Source organism: Martes martes, assembly GCF_963455335.1.
Source record: "Martes martes genome assembly, chromosome: 16".
Lineage (NCBI taxonomy): Eukaryota > Metazoa > Chordata > Mammalia > Carnivora > Mustelidae > Martes > Martes martes.
In genome coordinates this window covers 11,326,110-11,344,115 of record NC_137904.1, presented here as the reverse complement: position 1 = coordinate 11,344,115, position 18,006 = coordinate 11,326,110, and the positions used below count along the sequence as shown (strand labels likewise).

The window sequence follows — 18,006 nt, the reverse complement described above, 5'->3', positions numbered from 1 at the left end:
TTTAAGATGATTGTTCAGTGCCCCTCAACTAAGGTGGGCCAATCAGAATCCCTTTCTTAAGAATTTGGGTTTGAGGGGCACCTGGATGGCTCAGTCAGTTAAGGTCATGATCCCAGGGTTCTACTCAGTGGGGAGCCTGCTTCTCCCTCTGCCTGCCGCTCCCCCTCCTAGTGCTCTCTCTGTCGCAAATAAAATTTGTAATGTGTTAGTATGGGAATGTAATTTTTAATGACATTAAATATAAACAGCTCAAAATTGTATATTAATTATAGTGAGCTTCAACTCCTAGCAGATGGGACCTTGTGAACAAGGCTAGGTTATGAATTATGTCTCATGACAAAAGGTCTGAGACACAGATATGTGTAAAATATCCATTGACTTAGATGACAAAGGGTATACGTGTCCTCATCTGGGACAGTGAGGTGACCACCAGGAAAGTCAGAGTGCTGCTCCCGGCTGGTACTAACCCCCAGAGGGGCGTCCCAGCACACAGACCCTGAAGGCAGCATCTTCAGCCACTTCTGGGCAGCCTGGAATGGCACCCCCTGTGCTCCCCAAGATGCTGACTGCCAAGTACAACGTGGGAAAGGCTGTCAGACCCAGTCTAGATGTATACCTCCCCACTGCTCCCTGCTATCCAGAAAATGTATGCTAATTGTTCCTGCAGGAAACAATTCTGGAATTGTAAGAGGAATAGGAAGAATTCTCCAGACATGTGTTAGATAAACCACCCTTATGAGGGTATAGATGGTCCATCTCTGGATCTGAAGAGCTTTGATTCTGTTCACAGAAGAACTACTGGGGGAGTACACAGAAGAGGGAAGGGGGAACCGTCCTGAGGGCACCGGTCTGGGATTTGGGAAGTACCGCCTATAGCTTTGATTTCACTTTACTTACCTGGCAATTGCTTAAATTGTTCTTTGGATAAGCCAGGCACTGGTTAAACGCTTCACATGCTTAGCTCACTTACTGGACCTGATGAGGCAGTTACTGTTACTGTCTTCATTTTACAAGTGAGGAAACTGAGTCACAGGAAGTTATAAGTAACTTATTCAGAATCCTACAGCCCATAAGACGTATTCCTGAAGATCTATCTTTTTGGTGGTGGGGGGGGGATTGGCACATTAAATCCTATATTCCAGGGCACCAGGGTGGCTCAGACCGTTAAGCCTCTGCTTTTGCTCAGGTCATGATCTCAGAGTCCTGAGATCAATCCCTTGCCTCTCTCTCTCTCTCTCTCAAATAAATACAAAAAATCCTTTTTAAAAATCCCATACCCTATTTAAATATCCATATCTAAACATTTACAATAAAGAAGCTTTCCAACAGGGAAAATCATTTCCAGATGAATTTTTGTGTTTCTGTGCATATTTGCTTCATTTGCTTTTCCATTTCGAAGGCTCCAGATCTCCACAGTGTCCAACACTCACCTGGGCTAGATTTTCAGATAGGGGTAGAATGACGTAGGGGTGCACAGAAGTGAGAGAAGAGTTCCAAGACCCTACATTTTGAAGGTTTGAGGAAGGGAGGTTCTTCCTCTGAGAATTCTAGCTGGAGGTTCTTAGGGTCTCTGTGCCGCCTTCGGGTCAGTTTGCCGCGATGGACCTGGGGTGGGAAATGTAATTCTGGTGGTAAGGGATAACCTGAGAGCAAATATACTAAACAACTGAACATACCGGGATATACGGGGTCTGAGTTTTCTAAGATATTTTCAAGTTTACTGTCTATAAAATGGTTTTGTAAGACTCTTCCTTGAGGAAAGTTGCCAAAGTTCTTTGACACTTGAACTTCAATAATCAGGGAGAAAAACAAGCTCCCTTAAAGCTATTCAAAGCCTGAGATCAAACTGGCAGGATATCTGGTGGCTGGAAGCAGGGGTTCTCATTATTAGGGCCGCGGAAAATGTATTCAATACCGAGTCTGCGTGCATAAACAGTTCTCCGGGAAGAGGGTCCTGAGCTGTCCTCAGCTTCTCACAGAAGTCAAGGGACCCCCAAAATGTGCAAAACCCCTGCCCGACCACATCTTCAGGGACCCTGGGGAGTAAACGCAGACAGGTCGGGGAAGACACGCAGCTTGGCAGCACGACCTCCACTTTCAGAGGGCGCGGGGAAAGCCGGGCTCTAGGAGATGCTCCTTTGCTCTGACCGGTTCCCTGAGGTCTGTACTGCACAAGAGATGCCCGGTCCCTCCTGCAGTTGGGAGTTCAAGACCCGCTTCCCCGAAGCCCGCCTCCCAGTGGGCTCCAGCCCGGGGTGTGGCAGGCTCGAATCTGCTCCCAGGCCCAGCACGAAGGCTGCAGCGCGTAACGAGCCGTGGTTCCAACGGCTCGCACCCTCCTTCCCCGCCTGGGCGAGGGACTGGGGACCGGCCTCGACGGCAGCGCCGCGCCCCGGGACCCGCGCGCACTCATTTTCCTGGCGGAGGGAGCGGGCCTCGGCGGGCGCTGCGTCCTACAAGACGTGCTGACGTCGCGGAGGGCCGGCAGTCGGCTCGGGAGCGGCCGGCGCGCGCGCGTGTGCGTTGGGCGCCGCTGCGAGGCAGGGAGGCGCGCACGGACGGTGGTTGTGCTGGTCCTAGGGCGGCGGCCGCCTCCGCAGCAGCACCCGGGGCTGAGGGGGCCGACGCGGCCGGACTAGCTGGGGATGGGGAGGACCGAGCCCCGCACCTCTCCCGGTCGCGCGTGCGGCTCCGGGGGCGCACAGTGACGGCTGCGGCGCCCCTGGCCGGGCAGCGCTGAGGCCGCTTCGCCAAGGGAGCCTTCGGCCGGCGGCGGGCCGGGCCATGAGGAGCGGCCGGGGCCGGGCCAGGCCTCGCTGACCCCGGCCCCGCGCGGAGGCCTTCCCCGTTTCCGCTCCGGCCTCTCGGCATGAGTGTCCGCCCGGGCCGGGGGCCGCGGCTGCCCCAGTCCGGCGGCCCGCGGGCGCGCTCCGGGCCGGCGGGCCCGCGGTGCTGAGCCCGGCCCGCCTCGCTGCCGCTGCCCGCCAGCCCGCCCGTTGTATGCCCCGGGGGCGCGGCCATGGAGGTGGTGGGCGACTTCGAGTACAGCAAGAGGGACCTCGTGGGACACGGGGCCTTCGCCGTGGTCTTCCGGGGGCGGCACCGCCAGGTGAGCCCCGCCGGCGGGGGCGAGGCCGGGGTCTAGTGGGCGGCGGCGGGACTGGGTGGTCCTGAAACTTGGCGACGCCGCGGGCTCAGAGGCCCCCCTGGGTCGGCTCGCCGCCCTGAGGCCTGCCATTGTGCGCGCTGTCAGTGTCGCGGGGTTTGTTTTGGTCGAGCGAGGATTGTTTTGAGGCCGAAGCCGCTAGGCAGCGCTCCACCTACCGACGGGCCGCTCGGCCTCTGATTTCCTCCGTGCAGAGTGCCTGGCAACCGGAGTGCACTTAGGGGTTCACCGCCTTGGCCCGTGGGGACGTGCCTTTCCACCCGAATGTGCCCAGGATACGAGTCCGAGAGGACAGCACGGTCCGCTGCGCAGCTCGGGGCCCGGGCGTGGACGCACCTTAGGTTTTTCCGCGCCCTGGGTTGCCAAGTCTTGTCACTTTTGAGGTCGATAATTGCAGACCCAGCGGAAAACGGGCTGGTTTCCCGTTAGCCCGAGACTTTCTCAAACTCGGGGCGGGGTGGTATCGCATTTCCCGGCGTTGGTTCCTCTACGCGCGGACGAGCCCGGTACCAGCTTCCCTTCGTGGGGTTAGACAGGCGGGTGGAAAAGATGGTTGGACGCTTCATTCTTCCATCCCAGAAAACATGAACGCAGACTCAAAAATGTCTTAAAGCTCTGGCTGTTCCACAAACAGGGTTCCACGAGGTTTTCGAATCTAAAAAATTTGGGAAGAGCACCTAGGAAGTGGAAATAATCAGAGGCGTTTGAAATAATCAAATCCTTGTTGTTGGCAAGGGGCCTGTTAAAAGTAGGCTGGGTTTTTTTTGCTTATCAGAGTAATAAAAACTTAACTTTCCTTTAATGTGAGAATAACCGCAAACTCAACGGAAAGTAATTAAAAGAGGGCTAAATCTTGCCAGGCGATCGAATACCGCCTTCCAGTTTATTATCTGCATTTCTCCGTAACTTTAAAGTGGCTGTAAACTTTGTCCTTTGTTTCACTTCCTGCTGGTTACTATCTGGTCTTCATAGTTACAGTTTTTAGTGGCTGTCTTGTAGGACATTAGCTTTTAATTTATGAAATCCTTTTCCTATTGGAGATTCAGATTCTTTTCCACCCCCCCCCCCCGCCCCCAGTGTTTATGAATTTGCTAAGAACACCTTGTAGATGATGTTTCTGTAAAACAATTTCCCGGAGTAACACTACTTTTCCTTTTCAGAAAACTGATTGGGAGGTAGCTATTAAAAGTATTAATAAAAAGAACTTGTCAAAATCACAAATACTGCTTGGGAAGGAAATTAAGATCTTAAAGGTATGTTGCTTTATGTGGTATTTCATACTGGGTTAAAACTTATTTTAAATTAATGCATGATGACATCTTTAGTAATTTTGGTCCTTGGAGCCAGGTTTGAGAATTTTCACCTGTTGCTCTCATTTTTGCCTGCTCAGTTTTTTGAGACATTTGAGTACTCGGAAGCTATTTTTAAGAATAGATGTTTGTGGCCTGTGGCCAGCGCTTAGAGGGATTCTGTGAAGACTGATTTTAGCTTCTAATTTCTTCTTTTCTCTAGTTATTGTGTTACTGTTTGAGAAGAGGCACAGCCATCTTATCCGTTATTTAGCCCTTTTCTTGATCTCTTTCAGGTGACACTTAAGTATTGGGGGGGGGTGACTGGGGGGAAATAGAATCTTTTTTCCTTGTAAATTGAAAAAAAATTTTATTTACCTTGGAAGTGGTCTTTTTAGATCACTCACAAGCAGTGTTATCCAAGTGAGGTGCTTTGGGGAAAAAAATGGTCACCCAGTCAAATACACGTGTTAAATCCTGTTTACTGCATACTTCTTGGAGAGTCACAAAGCACTTTGCTCAGTAAAGAAAATCTGAAAAATTGCGCAATGAAGAAACTGGCTTAGGTGTATTTAACTCTGTGTTCCCCATGCTGATGTGGATATAGAGCTCTCACCTCACAGCGGCTTTCATCAAAACTACTACTCTGTGGAGAGCTCTTTGGTAAGAATTACAGCTCTTTGAGCTAAGAATCATACTTCGTTTTCTTTCAGGCAAATAATGTGCTCTTAAAAAGCACTTTGGAATTTCATGCCTTTATTGCTGTTAGAAATGTATATTGAATTCGAAAGACCCCCAGAGAGTCTGTTCATACTAACTGTGACATTTATTTTGTCAATGAGAGTACTCACCTTGTTAAGACTCTAAGAAACAATCTTGGTGAAGAAGCATTTAGGGTTCAGGTAGTTTGATTAGGCACATTTCCTCTTATTCTTTGTAGATTGAATTGTTCTAATCCAGTAACAGAAATATAGTATATAGAAAGAGTATATAGTACGTGTATGTGTGTGGACACTTAGTATTTATTTGCATATTAAGATAAATTTATTAGAGCAATCACAAATATTTTAAATTCTCAATTTCCTTAACAGGAACTTCAGCATGAAAATATTGTAGCACTCTATGATGTTCAGGTACCTCCTTTTTATTATTATTATTATTATTTTAAATTTGCATGTCAGTAAAGAATTTGCTATTTCTTACAAATTTAAGTGGATTTTAAGAGAAATATAAAATTGCCTTATTCTTGTTGGAAAGGTATATAGTTTGAGTTATATGTTTATTAACTAAAAAACTGTATGAAGTAGCGTAGGGGATAGAGAATAATGTGCTGCACGAGTATAGTTATAGTTGTACTACAGGAGTAGTGTTGCTTTAGGTCAAGGAGAGGAATACTGATACCAGATCTAACATTTTTTTCCCCCTACCATTTCTGTAATAAATGTAGAAAGGACTGTTGTGGGCTATTTAAAAATTAGAGCTTTATTTTTACTGCAAAAGCAACATTTGTTAATTGAAGAGATATTGGGAAAAAAATAAAAACAAAGAAAGCATACATATTCATCACCTGATATATCTGTGTCTATCACTGTGGCATACAGTAGAGCTGAATTTTATTTGGAGGTGGGAAGGCAAGGTTCTGAGGTTCTCTTCTAAGGCAACATTTTTCTCCTTGGAAATCCTTTTAAAATGCCCAATTTTGGAGAAAATTAATATTTTGGGAGGGGTAGAGCACCAGGATAGGTAGTTATCTTATATTTAGGGGCCATATTGTGTTTTAAATCCTAGAATCACTGTTGTCTAGTGTGGTAGCCACTGTGTGAGAGCCACGGTGATCTGAGATCTGCGGGGCGGGGTGGGGGAGCAGCAGACTCGGCTTCTCCCTGGATTCTCACTAGGATTCTCACTAGGACTAGGGTGCTTGATTTACTTTATTTCTTTCTTTTGTTTTTCTTAGTCTGGACAGTTGAATCCCAGTAAAGTAAATGGACATGTTATATGAGCCTGCTGTATGTGTTTCTAGCTCAAACCTTTTCTGTGCACACTTCCATTACTCAAATTCATTTGTTTTGTAAAGCTTGGAGTGGCTACTATGTGCCAGGCATTGTTCTAAGGGTTAGGAATAAAGCCGGGAGTAAAACAAAGTCCTTGCTTTCAGTGTGCTTAATTTTAGTGGGGTGACACAAAATGGACTATGAGACAAAAGGACAAAACGTTCTTCATGTGCTTCTTTTTTGCATGTAGTGACTTTTCACATAGTCCCATCATACTACGAAGTATTTAACTAAACCCACGTTACAAGATGTTTCATTTTTTTTTCCATTGTAGAAAGTGCTATGAGGATAATAAATAAATTCTGAACATAGCTTGGATTCTTTACGTTCAGTTTCTAACGTTGGAATCATGAGGGCAGATAAATAGCACACAGAGTTATAAAGTTTTTGACTGTAGTGTGTGATTACTCTCCCCCAAAATTGCAATTTAAATTTCGTGTGCAGACTATGTGATTGCTGTGGGGTGTGTTCATTACCTGTTTAAATGGGTGTAACTCATTCCTTCAAGAAATTGAAAGCAGCATAGCAAGAAATGGGAAAAAATTTTAAAGTCAAAACTAAACTTACCTCACCATCCCTGGTTGAAATGTTGATACTCCTCAGAGCTGTTTGTGTAGTTCATCTTGGTCTCTGGAGGCAGAGGGCACCAAGTGGTACAAGTCAGTGCCTGGTACAAAAATTGTTTAAATAATATTAACTCTTAATTTCTCATTTTTTGAGAAGCACAGACAACCCTGTCAATTGCAGAGTAGATTTGGCTTTCAGAAAATAGAGAGTAAAAAAGAAAATAGAGAGTATACTTAGATTTCATTCTATTAGAAAAATGTTCTTAAGTACTAGCTTTGGTTGTAGAGTGAGATATTTAGGAGGAACAAGTACTCAAAAACCTGAATTATCAAACAATCAGGAATTTTAAGATGACTGCATTAAAATGTTTGTATTTTGTGCATCGTATACTCCTAGAAATACGTACATTTATGAAATATCAGTCAAATACACTTTTGAGCATTTGGCTAATGACTAAACAGTCTTGACCTAATATTTTAGATTTGCTTCCTTGATTGCTTACAGTATGTTGGTAGAGACTGTATAGTAATTTTATCTACTTGAAACAAACATTGTTTTTCCTGGCCATCAGTTTTGGAGATCTGTCTAAAGTTTATGGATACACTTTTATAAATTGAGAACTTCCAACACTGTAAAAAATCAAGTTTCAGTTTAGATGACACTTAAAAAGCAACATGCTTTCCCTAATGAAAAAACTAATGTATTCCCATAGTTAAAATAATCATTGTGAACATGAATAAATTAGAAAAGAATAGAAATTTTCAGAAATAAATTGAGTTTTCAAAAAATATATATATGCAGCTATAATCATTTATACTTAGATTTTTAAACTTTTCATTGTGAGGGACTTAATAATAGTATTTTTATATAAATGCAACTTGTTTCATTAGACTTTGTATATTTTGGATACCTTTTCATATCAACATAGTACCATAGGGCTAAATGATAATTACTTAAAACCCAACTGGGTTTTAAGTTTTGGGTTGTTTCTTATTTTTTCCTGTTAGAAACAGTGCTGCAGAGAAAGCTGTGTACATATCTTTGCTAATTTAAATGAGTGTTCCTGTGGAGTAAATTCCTGGTCATGGAATCATCTGGTATATTAGCACGTTGCCTTGCAGAAGGTTGTACCAATTTATTTTGATCTAATAACCTGGTTAGTTCTTTTTTTTTTCCCTTAAATCATCAATGCTTTGACCATCTTCATGTTTTATTTGCCTTTTTGTATTTCTTCTGTGACTTTCCTGTTGCCATTCTGTGATGCTTTTGTTGTGTTCATTGTTCTTACTGATTTCTTTGTAATTAATATTTCTTGGATCAGTTAGTGAGAGTATACAGGAGTAGAGTGTAAACAAAATAGAAATGGTCCTTGCCCTCATGAAGCTTCCAGCATATTGGGGAAGAGGACACGAAGCAAAGAGCTACTTATTCTAAGTGTGCACCATGTGTGAGGGAGAAGAGGACAGTTAAGACCTTTGAGAAGAAAGCATATGGGGGTGAGGGGAGTAGGGCTCCCCACTTTGTGGGGTGGGGAAGGCTTGGTGAAGAAATGGTGTTAAGCTTGATGGAACTGTGGGAGATGGCCAGGCTTAGGTAGGTGGGAGAGGGGCAGGTAAGAGGCCCAAGCAGAGGAAGTCTTCTGTGTAGAGCAGACAGGCAGGATGAGAGCTTGAGGAGCCAGGAGAAGCCTGGGTCAGGGGTGGGAGTGCAGGGGTGAGGGGAGGGGAGTGGTAGCTGGTGATGGCCTTAATGTTGGCAGGGGCCACATGCGGTCTTGATTCTGACTTCAGTGGCACTAAGCCACTGAAGAGTTTTAAGAGCAGGAGAGAGATACGACGTCTGTTTTTCAAAAAATACCTATCTTTAAGCCTTCCGGGGGCGAGATAAGTATTGTCAGTACTTCACCTGCATACTTGTCCATTGTCAGGATAAATATCCACCACTAGGTAATTTTTAGTGTTGTGAGGAAAAGATGATTCATTTAATAAAATGGTGCTGGCAAAGCTTAGTTGTCTGAGAAAAAATAGTGTGGATCCCTATTCTCATCATTTTCTTTCTATCTTTTTTTGTTTTTTTTAAGATTTTATTTATTTATTCGACAGACAGAGGTCACAAGTAGGCAGAGAGGCAGGCAGAGAGAGGAGGAAGCAGGCTCCCTGCTAAGCGGAGAGCCCGATGCGGGGCTCGATCCCAGGGCTCTGGGATCACGACCTGAGCCGAAGGCAGAGGCTTTAATCCACTGAGCCACCCAGGCGCCCCAATTCTCATCATTTTCCACAGTAATTCCCAAATGAATTAAATGAATTAAAAAGAATTTAATTTCCAAATGACTTTAAATATATAAAATAAAGAGCAAGAGTCTTAGAATAATATATATATATATATAAAGATTTTATTTATTTATTTATTTATTTATTTATTTTTTTGAGACAGCACTAGCAGGGAGGTAGGGAGAGGGAGAAGCAGGCTCCCCACTGAGCAGGGAACCTGATGTGAGGCTTAATCCCAGGACCCTGAGATCATGGCCTGAGCTGACAGCAGACGCTTGACTGACTGAGCCACCCAGAGCCCCAAGAATCCTAGAATAATATTTAGATGACTATAATTCAAGAGTTGGAGAGGTATTTTAAATCAAGAAACTCAGAAGCTATAGAATTTTTCAAAAGTTGCCTTATGGCAAATAGTACCAAGAACAAATTGACGGCCATAAAAAGGAACAAACTTGATACCTGCCACAGCATATGAATTTTAAACATTAGTTTGTGTTTCAATGTCCCGATTGGGCGGGGACCTGTGGTGCAGGTCCTGAAAGGATTCACTCAGCATGGAACAGAGGAGGCGGAACAGAGGAGGTAGACGTTTGCGGAATATGCCGCAAGGGAACAGCGGGCAGGACGGAAGGGAGAGACTGTCTTTGGAGGAGGCAGTGGTGGGGGCTGTAGTTATAATGCAGAGTGAAGAGGTAGGGGCACATATGGACTTTCCCTTTTTTGGTAACTGTACGTGGTTATGTTGGTCACTTAGGCTCTGTGGCCGTTTTGAGGCGGGTCACTTAAGGAGCCTGTTTGCAGCGCAGTGGTCACTGTGGGTCTCTCTGCCTGGCTCATGTTTCCATTGCTCAAGCCTATTGCCTAAAAGTGGCCTCTACAGTGCTGAGGAAAAGAAGCCAGCCATATATACAACTCCCGTATAGGATTCCGCTTTTGTGAGCTCTGAGAAGAGGCAGAACTGAGTGAGGGTGGTAGAAGTCAGGGAAGGTGCAGGAGAGGGTGGTGCCTCCAGGGAGCCGGGGACAGCCAAGGGGATGAAAGAACTTTCTGGATGATGGAAATGATCTGTCTTTCGATTGGAAGGGTGGTTACACGGGTCTATGCATTTGTCGAAACCCCTGAAATGTACACTTTAACTGGTGTATGTTAATGAATATACATTATACCATAATAAAATTTAAAAAAAGAGGAAGTATTTACAACACAACAGATATCAGGCTAATATCTCAAACATATAAATCGTCTCACAAATTGGTAAGGAAAAGATAACCCAAAGAGACAGTAAGCGAAGGATACAAATTGTTGGTTCTCATAAGAGAAATAAAAATGGCTAATGTATAAAATATTCTCTCTCTCTCTTTCTGACAAATAAATAAATAAAGTCTTTAGGGGAAAAAAAAAGGGGGGGGCGACTGGGTGGCTCAGTGGGTTAAGCCGCTGCCTTCGGCTCAGGTCATGATCCCAGGGTCCTGGGATCGAGTCCCGCATCGGGCTCCTTGCTCGGCTGGGAGCCTGCCTCTCTCTCCGCCTCTGCCTGCCTCTCTGCCTGCTTGTGTGCTTTCTCTCTCTCTCTTTCTGACGAATAAATAAATAAATAAATAAAATCTTTAAAAAAAGGGCTAATGTATGAAATGATATTCATGAACAAGTAGTCAGGGAAATGTAAATTAAAGAAACAGTGAGATGTCCCTTCTCATGCATCTCTTCGGCAAATTAAAAATTGCCTCAGTTCCTACTGGTGGAAATGAGGAGGAGGTGTACGGTGTTCTCATGGATCGCTGGTAGAAATGGGAGTTATTAGAACATTTTTGGTATGCTGTTGGACAATATTTTGCTTCCACACCCTGTAAGAATATTCTTAACGTTGCAGTCAGACTAATCCCGGTGATGTAAGTCAGGGTTTGTTGGTCCTTTGCTCGGGCTCTGTAGCAGCTCCCTATTTTTATCAAAGTAAACGCCAAAGTCCTTATTTGCACAGCATGACCCTATTATCTCTGACCCGGCTCCTAGTTTCCTGGGCTTGCTGCTTCTGCTCTGTCCACAGGGGCCCCAGCATGGTCCCCGTAGCAGTCCTTTCTCAGGGCCCTCCTCTTCCTTTCCCCTAAGGCCTTTCTTCCCAGGTACACTGTATATACGGATATAGACATATTCTCAGCCTCTTTGAGGTCTTTACACAAGCGTTATGTTTTCAACAAATACATTTCAGCTTTCTTCAGCGACCCTCAGTAGAATCGCAGTCCCCTCCCCAGCACTGTCTCCCTTCCCTACTTGCTTTTCAAAGCACTCATCACCCTCTGACAGATTTTATATACTCAATTCTTTTGTTTGGTGTCTCTCCCTGACTCTTACCTCTTAGAACTGAAGCTTAACGAGAATAGGGCATCTATCTCTATCCTCACCACCTAGAACAGTGTTTTGTAATAGTGGGCAGTTAAAAAATATTTGAATGTTGCCATTAGAAATACACACTTTTTACTATGAGAAAGTTGTGAAAAGATGCGTACTAGCTGGAAATACTGACTCTTGGGAGGGGTGGAGATAAGCAAAAAGGTGGAAATGGATTATGTTAAAATGTACAAAAATGCAAATATGTGCCCTGTTTGCATGTGAGTGTACGTATAAATAGGTACATGAAGGCGTAAACTATCAGGTCAGTCTCAGATGGTGAGGTGAAGGTGACTGGTTACTTCTTTCAAATGTGTTGTATCTTAAGGCCTTGCAATAAACACTTCGTAATTGAGGAATAAAAGCGATTTTCTTTTTTTGTGGGGGAGTGTTCACTTCTGCTTTCTTTCTGTCTATAATGCTTGGGCAGTCTTCTGATTATGAATTTGCATTCCAGGTCCTTTAATACCAGTGAGGCAGTACATACATCTGAACATTAGATTTAACCATTATGGTTAGGAAAAGGAATATTCTCTGTTATAAATCAGTGGGCATAGGTGTCTGTTAAAGTATGTAAACCACTGGCTACTCTGGAGAATGGGCAGGGGTGGGTATGGGGACACCGTGGGTGAGGGGTGTGGGTAATAGGTGGCACCCCTGGAAATGGAGCGGCCTAGACGGATGGGTGAGACATTTAGGAGACAGGGCTGATAGTAGCTGTGTGAGGTGAAGAAGAAGAAATCTGAGTTGTCAGCTCTTTGTTGTATGTATTGTTCTATGTTTTTCCCAGTTTGCCTGTCTCTCTTCTTGGGGGGGCAATAGGGAGGAGGGAGTTTTTAGCATCTCTTTGGCATATGGAAATTCTTGTGTAGTAGTATTTGTCCATCAGTTCTTTTTTAAAAATTTTTTTTAAAGATTTTATTTATTTATTTGAGAGAGAGAGGGAGAGCATGAGTGGGGAGAAGGTCAGAGAGAGAAGCAGACTCCCCATGGAGCTGGGACCCCGATCTGGGACTCGATCCCAGGATGCCAGGGTCATGACCTGAGCCGAAGGCAGTGGCTTAACCAGCCGAGCCACCCTGAGGCCCCGCATCTGTTCTTTAATAGCCCCTAGGTTTCATATCACGAAGGGAGTTCTCCACTATGAAATTATAAAAAGGACCCTCCGCCATTTTCTTCTAGTCTTTATGGTTTTGGTTTTTCGTATTTATGTCTTTGGTCTCTGGAACTTATGTGCAGAGAAATGATATAGGGGCTCATCTGATTTTTCAGAAGGGTAACCCAAACTTTTACCTGTGGTTGAGTACAACTACAGAAGAGGGTGATACCTTCTGTGGGCCTGTTGCAAAGAGTCAGGCAATTTGAGGAATTATGGGCATTTCGGGTTTAGATTAGGGAAGTCCTTTGTTATCACTTATTAAGTTTGTAACTGCGGCCCAAGGGTCCATGACCACCTGGTGCCAGGGGTCCCGAATGGACCAGGTTTGACCACTCACCACTAACAAAATACAAAGACAGAGAAATGAGTGGTGGTGAAACGAGAAAGGAACTTTTCAGTGCGGCCAACACTGGGAAGACAGCCTAGAGTAACTCTCAAAAGATGGTCTCCAAAGTGCTGAAAATACTTCAAGGTTCATGTAAGGAAAATGTGGGGCAAAGATTGGTCAGTACAGGTGGACAGGAAAGGCCACCCTTAGGTGACCTGGGGGCTCTCTGAAGGTCACCTGATTAACATAACAAAAGAGCCCTTCATCTCTCATCCCTTAGGAGGTTACAAGGATTTTCTTTCTTCTTTTACGAGTAACCCATAGGAGTCACCTAAGGGGTGGAGAATGAATCAGGAAAAGTAGCAGACAAATGGTGAGGGGTGGGTTTCAGGAGTCCAGACTTTGCTTTCAATTTTTCTCTTGCTCTTTACTGAATTGTTTTGTTACTTTAGTTTCTCCCCTTCTGATCCTGAGCATCTGAATTCTGCTGGAAAGAGCACCTAGTCATGCTATCTGATTTTTAAATTCACTTCGTCTTTATTGTTTTTTCAAATTACAGAAGTAAAAGGCCCTCGGTGTAGGTCCTTGGTGGAAAAACAATTTAAGTGGTCTAGCAGTATGTAAAGTGAAAAAGAGATGCCCTTTGCTGATAGCTCCCTTTAGTTCTTTTTCCAGAAAAAACCCACTGTTGTGCGTCCTTCAAAAGACTTTATTTTTTATTTATAAACACCACCCCCTTGGTAAAGGGAGATGATAACCCAAGCCGGCTTACTCACAGGATGCTCTCAGGCTGGCTAATACAATGTAAACCCAAGGAGAATAATCCTGAGGATTGTGTTTTTAGTTGAACGAATTGTTTTTTAAATTGTTTCATCTAAATTTTTGTATTCTGGCATAGAGTTCTTCATGATGATACCTTGCTTTTTTTCCTTCTTAGGGATTTTCTATCTTATTAAGGAGTTTGAGTAGGGAAATGGTAAATTGAAATTCATTGTGTTTAATTCTGTGGATGGGAGTTCCCTGGGGAGGAGTTGAGGATGAGGATTTCCTGAGTTTTAGTCCAGGAGATCAGATGTGTGTTCAGCTTTGGGTAGCCCTCCGTGGTCTGGCTCACAGGCCCGCTGGCCTTGTTTCTCGGCCTTTCTGACCCTCCAAGTACCTCTTCGAGTTCTTCCCTAGTACCCCACTACCGTCGGTGTTTCAGTTTGTCTGCAGATGCCCTGAGTGGTTGTTTGTTCTTTTCGCTCTTTCCTGGCTCTCGGAGCTTGCTCGTGCTCCAGATGTCTTATATGCTTCGCTTAAAAGATGTGCGCTATTTTGTAATGGAGGGGAGTGTTCAAGAGAGAATGATCGCACCTTTGGAGGTTTGTATGGCTTTAAATGTGGGCAAGAGGGGCACCTGGGTGGCTCAGTGGGTTAAGGCCCCTGCCTTCAGCTCAGGTCATAGTCCCAGGGTCCTGGGATCGAGCCCCACATCGGGCTCTCTGCTCAGCAGGGAGCCTGCTTCTCTCTCTCTCTCTCTCTCTCTCTCTCTGCGGCCTCTCTTGCCTGCTTGTGATCTCTGTCAAATAAGTAAAGATCTTAAAAAAATAAAATAAAAAAATAAATGTGAGCAAGAGAAGACTTGCATGAGACATCAAGGATGTTAAAATATTTCTTTCCATGTCTTCATGTGGAGTCAACAGTTTAGCCCTCCCTAGGGAATTCCTAGTTGTCTCTTGTCTTCAGTAGTTAGGATGTGGTGCTATTGTATGGCTAAGCAATACTGATTTGAGATAATATTTTTGTACTTTATACTTAGGAAGAAGAAGACTGGTTTAATGAGATCGCGGTATTTTTAGGGATGATAAGGCATTTTGGTCTGGATTTGATCAGGTTAGATGGCTAAACATAGACCGATTCACCATAGACGTGATTTAGCTAAATTAGAAATGTATTTTTGTTTTTGTTTATGATAAAAGGAATTAAGTATTTCTTGCAGACTTGCTTTTCTGGCCTGCTGGGAGCTGACGGCTCTCCACTTCCTTCCTGCTCATGGGAGTGCTGCTGTTTAGGGAAACCAGCTGTCTGTTTTAGGCTTTCGGCTTGGCTCTCCATGCTGGGTGTGATCCCGCTTGGGCAGGACTGTGGTTCCTGGTTCCCCAGCACAGAGCAGGAGGCGCTGCCATTCTTCTGAACTTCCAAATGCCTCCGTGTGAGGGCTGGGGCTCAAAGAATTGGGCACAGTGTGTTTGAATTTTTTGTCTAGTCCTCTGGAGAATTAAGTGAAGTAAATCATCCCAGGTCACAGAGTTTCTTGCAGAACGTAATTTAGCTCTTGGCTTGTGGCATCCAAACCCTTGGTGAACTCCGCAAAACCACTTTGTGGCAGTCTCTCTGTGGCTTCTTGTTGCACAAAAGAGCTCTAGACTAGAAGCACTGAGATGCCAGTTTTTATTTCCAGTAGTGTGACCTGATAACTGTATTGATAAAATCCAATAAAAACAAATAAAAATGAAGTTAAGAAAGACCTACAGAAGTCCAAAGTTTTTATTATTAGGTTTAGCAGACATAAAATTATTTTGTTAAATTGCTTTAAGCCTTTTAAAATTTCTTATGTTTAGTTTCTATAATTATCTCATGTGGGCTAGTACCAGATAATTCCCTGATTGGCGCTGGTTCTTGAACTACACTCTGAGGGATACTGCCTTACCTCTCCTCTTATCATCCTCTGCCAGAACTCCTCATTCTTAAATTTAGGATATAAGTGAAGCCAAGTGTTTTTGGGAAGGGCTATATCTTGAATCACATTTGAACACTGTCTCCAGTTAGGCTATAGGAAGCACAATTTAAAATTTAATTAACATTGTAAAAATTATTATTGAACAATCAAGAAGCCAGTCTTTGAATTACCCAAGCAGTGGATCTGGATATCATATAGTGTATGACTTTGAGAGATGTAGTAAAATTTCTGAAATCAGTTCCTTAAAAATCAGTCTGTTACCAAGACATGTGAGGAAATAAATGTCTTTCCTTTGCCAACAATTCCCAGATAATGTGATTGCTTCCAAATAAACATAAGAATCAGAAAAACAAAAAACTGATCATCCTGGGTCATGTATTCCAGAAATCAAATTGTGCATTTAGTGCTGCTAGATAGGATTATCAAATCATTGCTCAAATCGTGAACTTTCCAAAGTGGAAGTGCTTTTCTGAGGAGCAGAGATTCCTTCCTGCCCCCAACAAATTTACCATAGCTATGACTGAACAATGAATCTTTCTTTAGTTCTTTCCATAAACAGAATTGAACAAAATGACTATATTAGTGTCATCAAAACTTGGCTTGGCTTTGAAGTTGGGATGCTTAAATTATTGTGTTGGGATTTTAAATTTCACTTATTAATAGATTTTGTGATTTTATTTTACTTGTTAAATAATGAATATAGTATTTTTATTAACTGCCATTATTTTTTTTAATTTGTGCTTCATTCTTTCTCTAAATTCTATTTAATGTTTACTTTTCAGGAATTACCCAACTCTGTCTTTCTGGTGATGGAGGTAGGTAGTATATGTGCTATCTAATTTACTTCAAATTCCTACTGGTTAATATGTACTTTAAAGTGGACAGTAGATTGTTACTTGAAATTTTGAATTAATAAAGTCCATTTAGTGACTTAGATTCTACTTTATAAGGAATATATAATTTAAAATCTTTATACCATAATTCTTGATTTTTCAGGCTAGATTTACATTATATAGAAACTATTTTTAATTAAAATTAGCTGATCATGATTTGAATTAATCTTGAATCGGTTTCCTTATTGTAATTATCTTTTCTTTTATGTATCAGTACTGCAATGGTGGAGACCTGGCAGATTATTTGCAAGGTAATTTTTGTCTGTCAGTGTTCAATAAAGATAGTGCTGTGGTCTGTTGAATCCTCAGAATTACTTCCAAAATAATGCTGACCCTGTTTTCTGCACTTGTACAGAAATGTTCAATAAATATTTGTGTATCTGTTTAAGTGTGATTGCTTTGCTGACCAACTGTTGTTTATTGTGGTTTTATTCCTAAACTTGTGGATAAGTGCTTCCTTCTCTCTGGTACTGTTAGAGAGATGGGTCCTCTCCCCAAGAGAGAAAAAGACCAGATGGTTCTCATCTTCAAAAGACTCTCCTGGGTTGCCAGCAGTGAACCCTTAGTCCCTTTCATTTCTTTCAAAATTAAAAAAAAAAAAAAAAATCATAATGCAAAAAAAATATATCTAAGAATGTGTCTATCAATGTGAATCTTTCTCATAAATTAAAAAGTTACAAAAGATTAATTAAAAGTAACATTGAAATTTTTCGTGGCAGAGGTAAGATTTTAGTACTAGATGGTGCTTGAAATTCTGTATCCAGAATGTGTATAGGCAGGATGGATGTAAGGCATTCAGATCAAAATGTGTCTGTCTCCCACAAGTATGTTTTAAAATTGTGTTATGTGAGGCCAGCTGTTGATCCCTTAAAATGCAAGGGAAATATGCAAAAAAATCTCAACCTCTAAACCGGTCATGGCGGTTGGTGGTGACCCTAAGACTTACAAAGGGTGTGGACAGTTTACAAGAACATAATTAAAATGTTCAATTTCACCTAGTAATTAGGGAGTACAACTGAAAGTGAGCTTTGAAAAATCTTTGAAATATGAAACACTGCTGACTTTCAAAAGCTGCATAGAGATTAATAGGAAGAGCCCTGGGAGTGTTTCCCCCACACCTGCTTGGTGCGGTGGTGGGTGAGGTGGCCCCTGGGCACTAAGCTTCTTGCTGCC

The 18,006-nt window shown here is 43.0% G+C and overlaps 1 protein-coding gene across 3 annotated transcripts in view; it reads left to right on the top strand.

Moving 5' to 3' along the window:
* Positions 1-2,879: 2,879 nt before the first annotated feature.
* ULK2 (unc-51 like autophagy activating kinase 2) overlaps positions 2,880-18,006 on the top strand; it is an 82,988-nt gene continuing 67,861 nt past the window's right edge. For 2 of the 3 annotated variants that reach the window (XM_080826200.1, XM_080826199.1), the window contains exons 1-5: positions 2,880-3,109; positions 4,327-4,419; positions 5,547-5,588; positions 16,723-16,755; positions 17,048-17,084. In XM_080826200.1, coding sequence (XP_080682326.1) covers positions 3,020-3,109; positions 4,327-4,419; positions 5,547-5,588; positions 16,723-16,755; positions 17,048-17,084 — 295 coding nt within the window. In that variant the 5' untranslated portion in view covers positions 2,880-3,019. Of the gene's footprint in view, positions 3,110-4,326; positions 4,420-5,102; positions 5,119-5,546; positions 5,589-16,722; positions 16,756-17,047; positions 17,085-18,006 lie in introns of those variants that run through there. The other variant, XM_080826201.1, reaches the window with a different exon arrangement.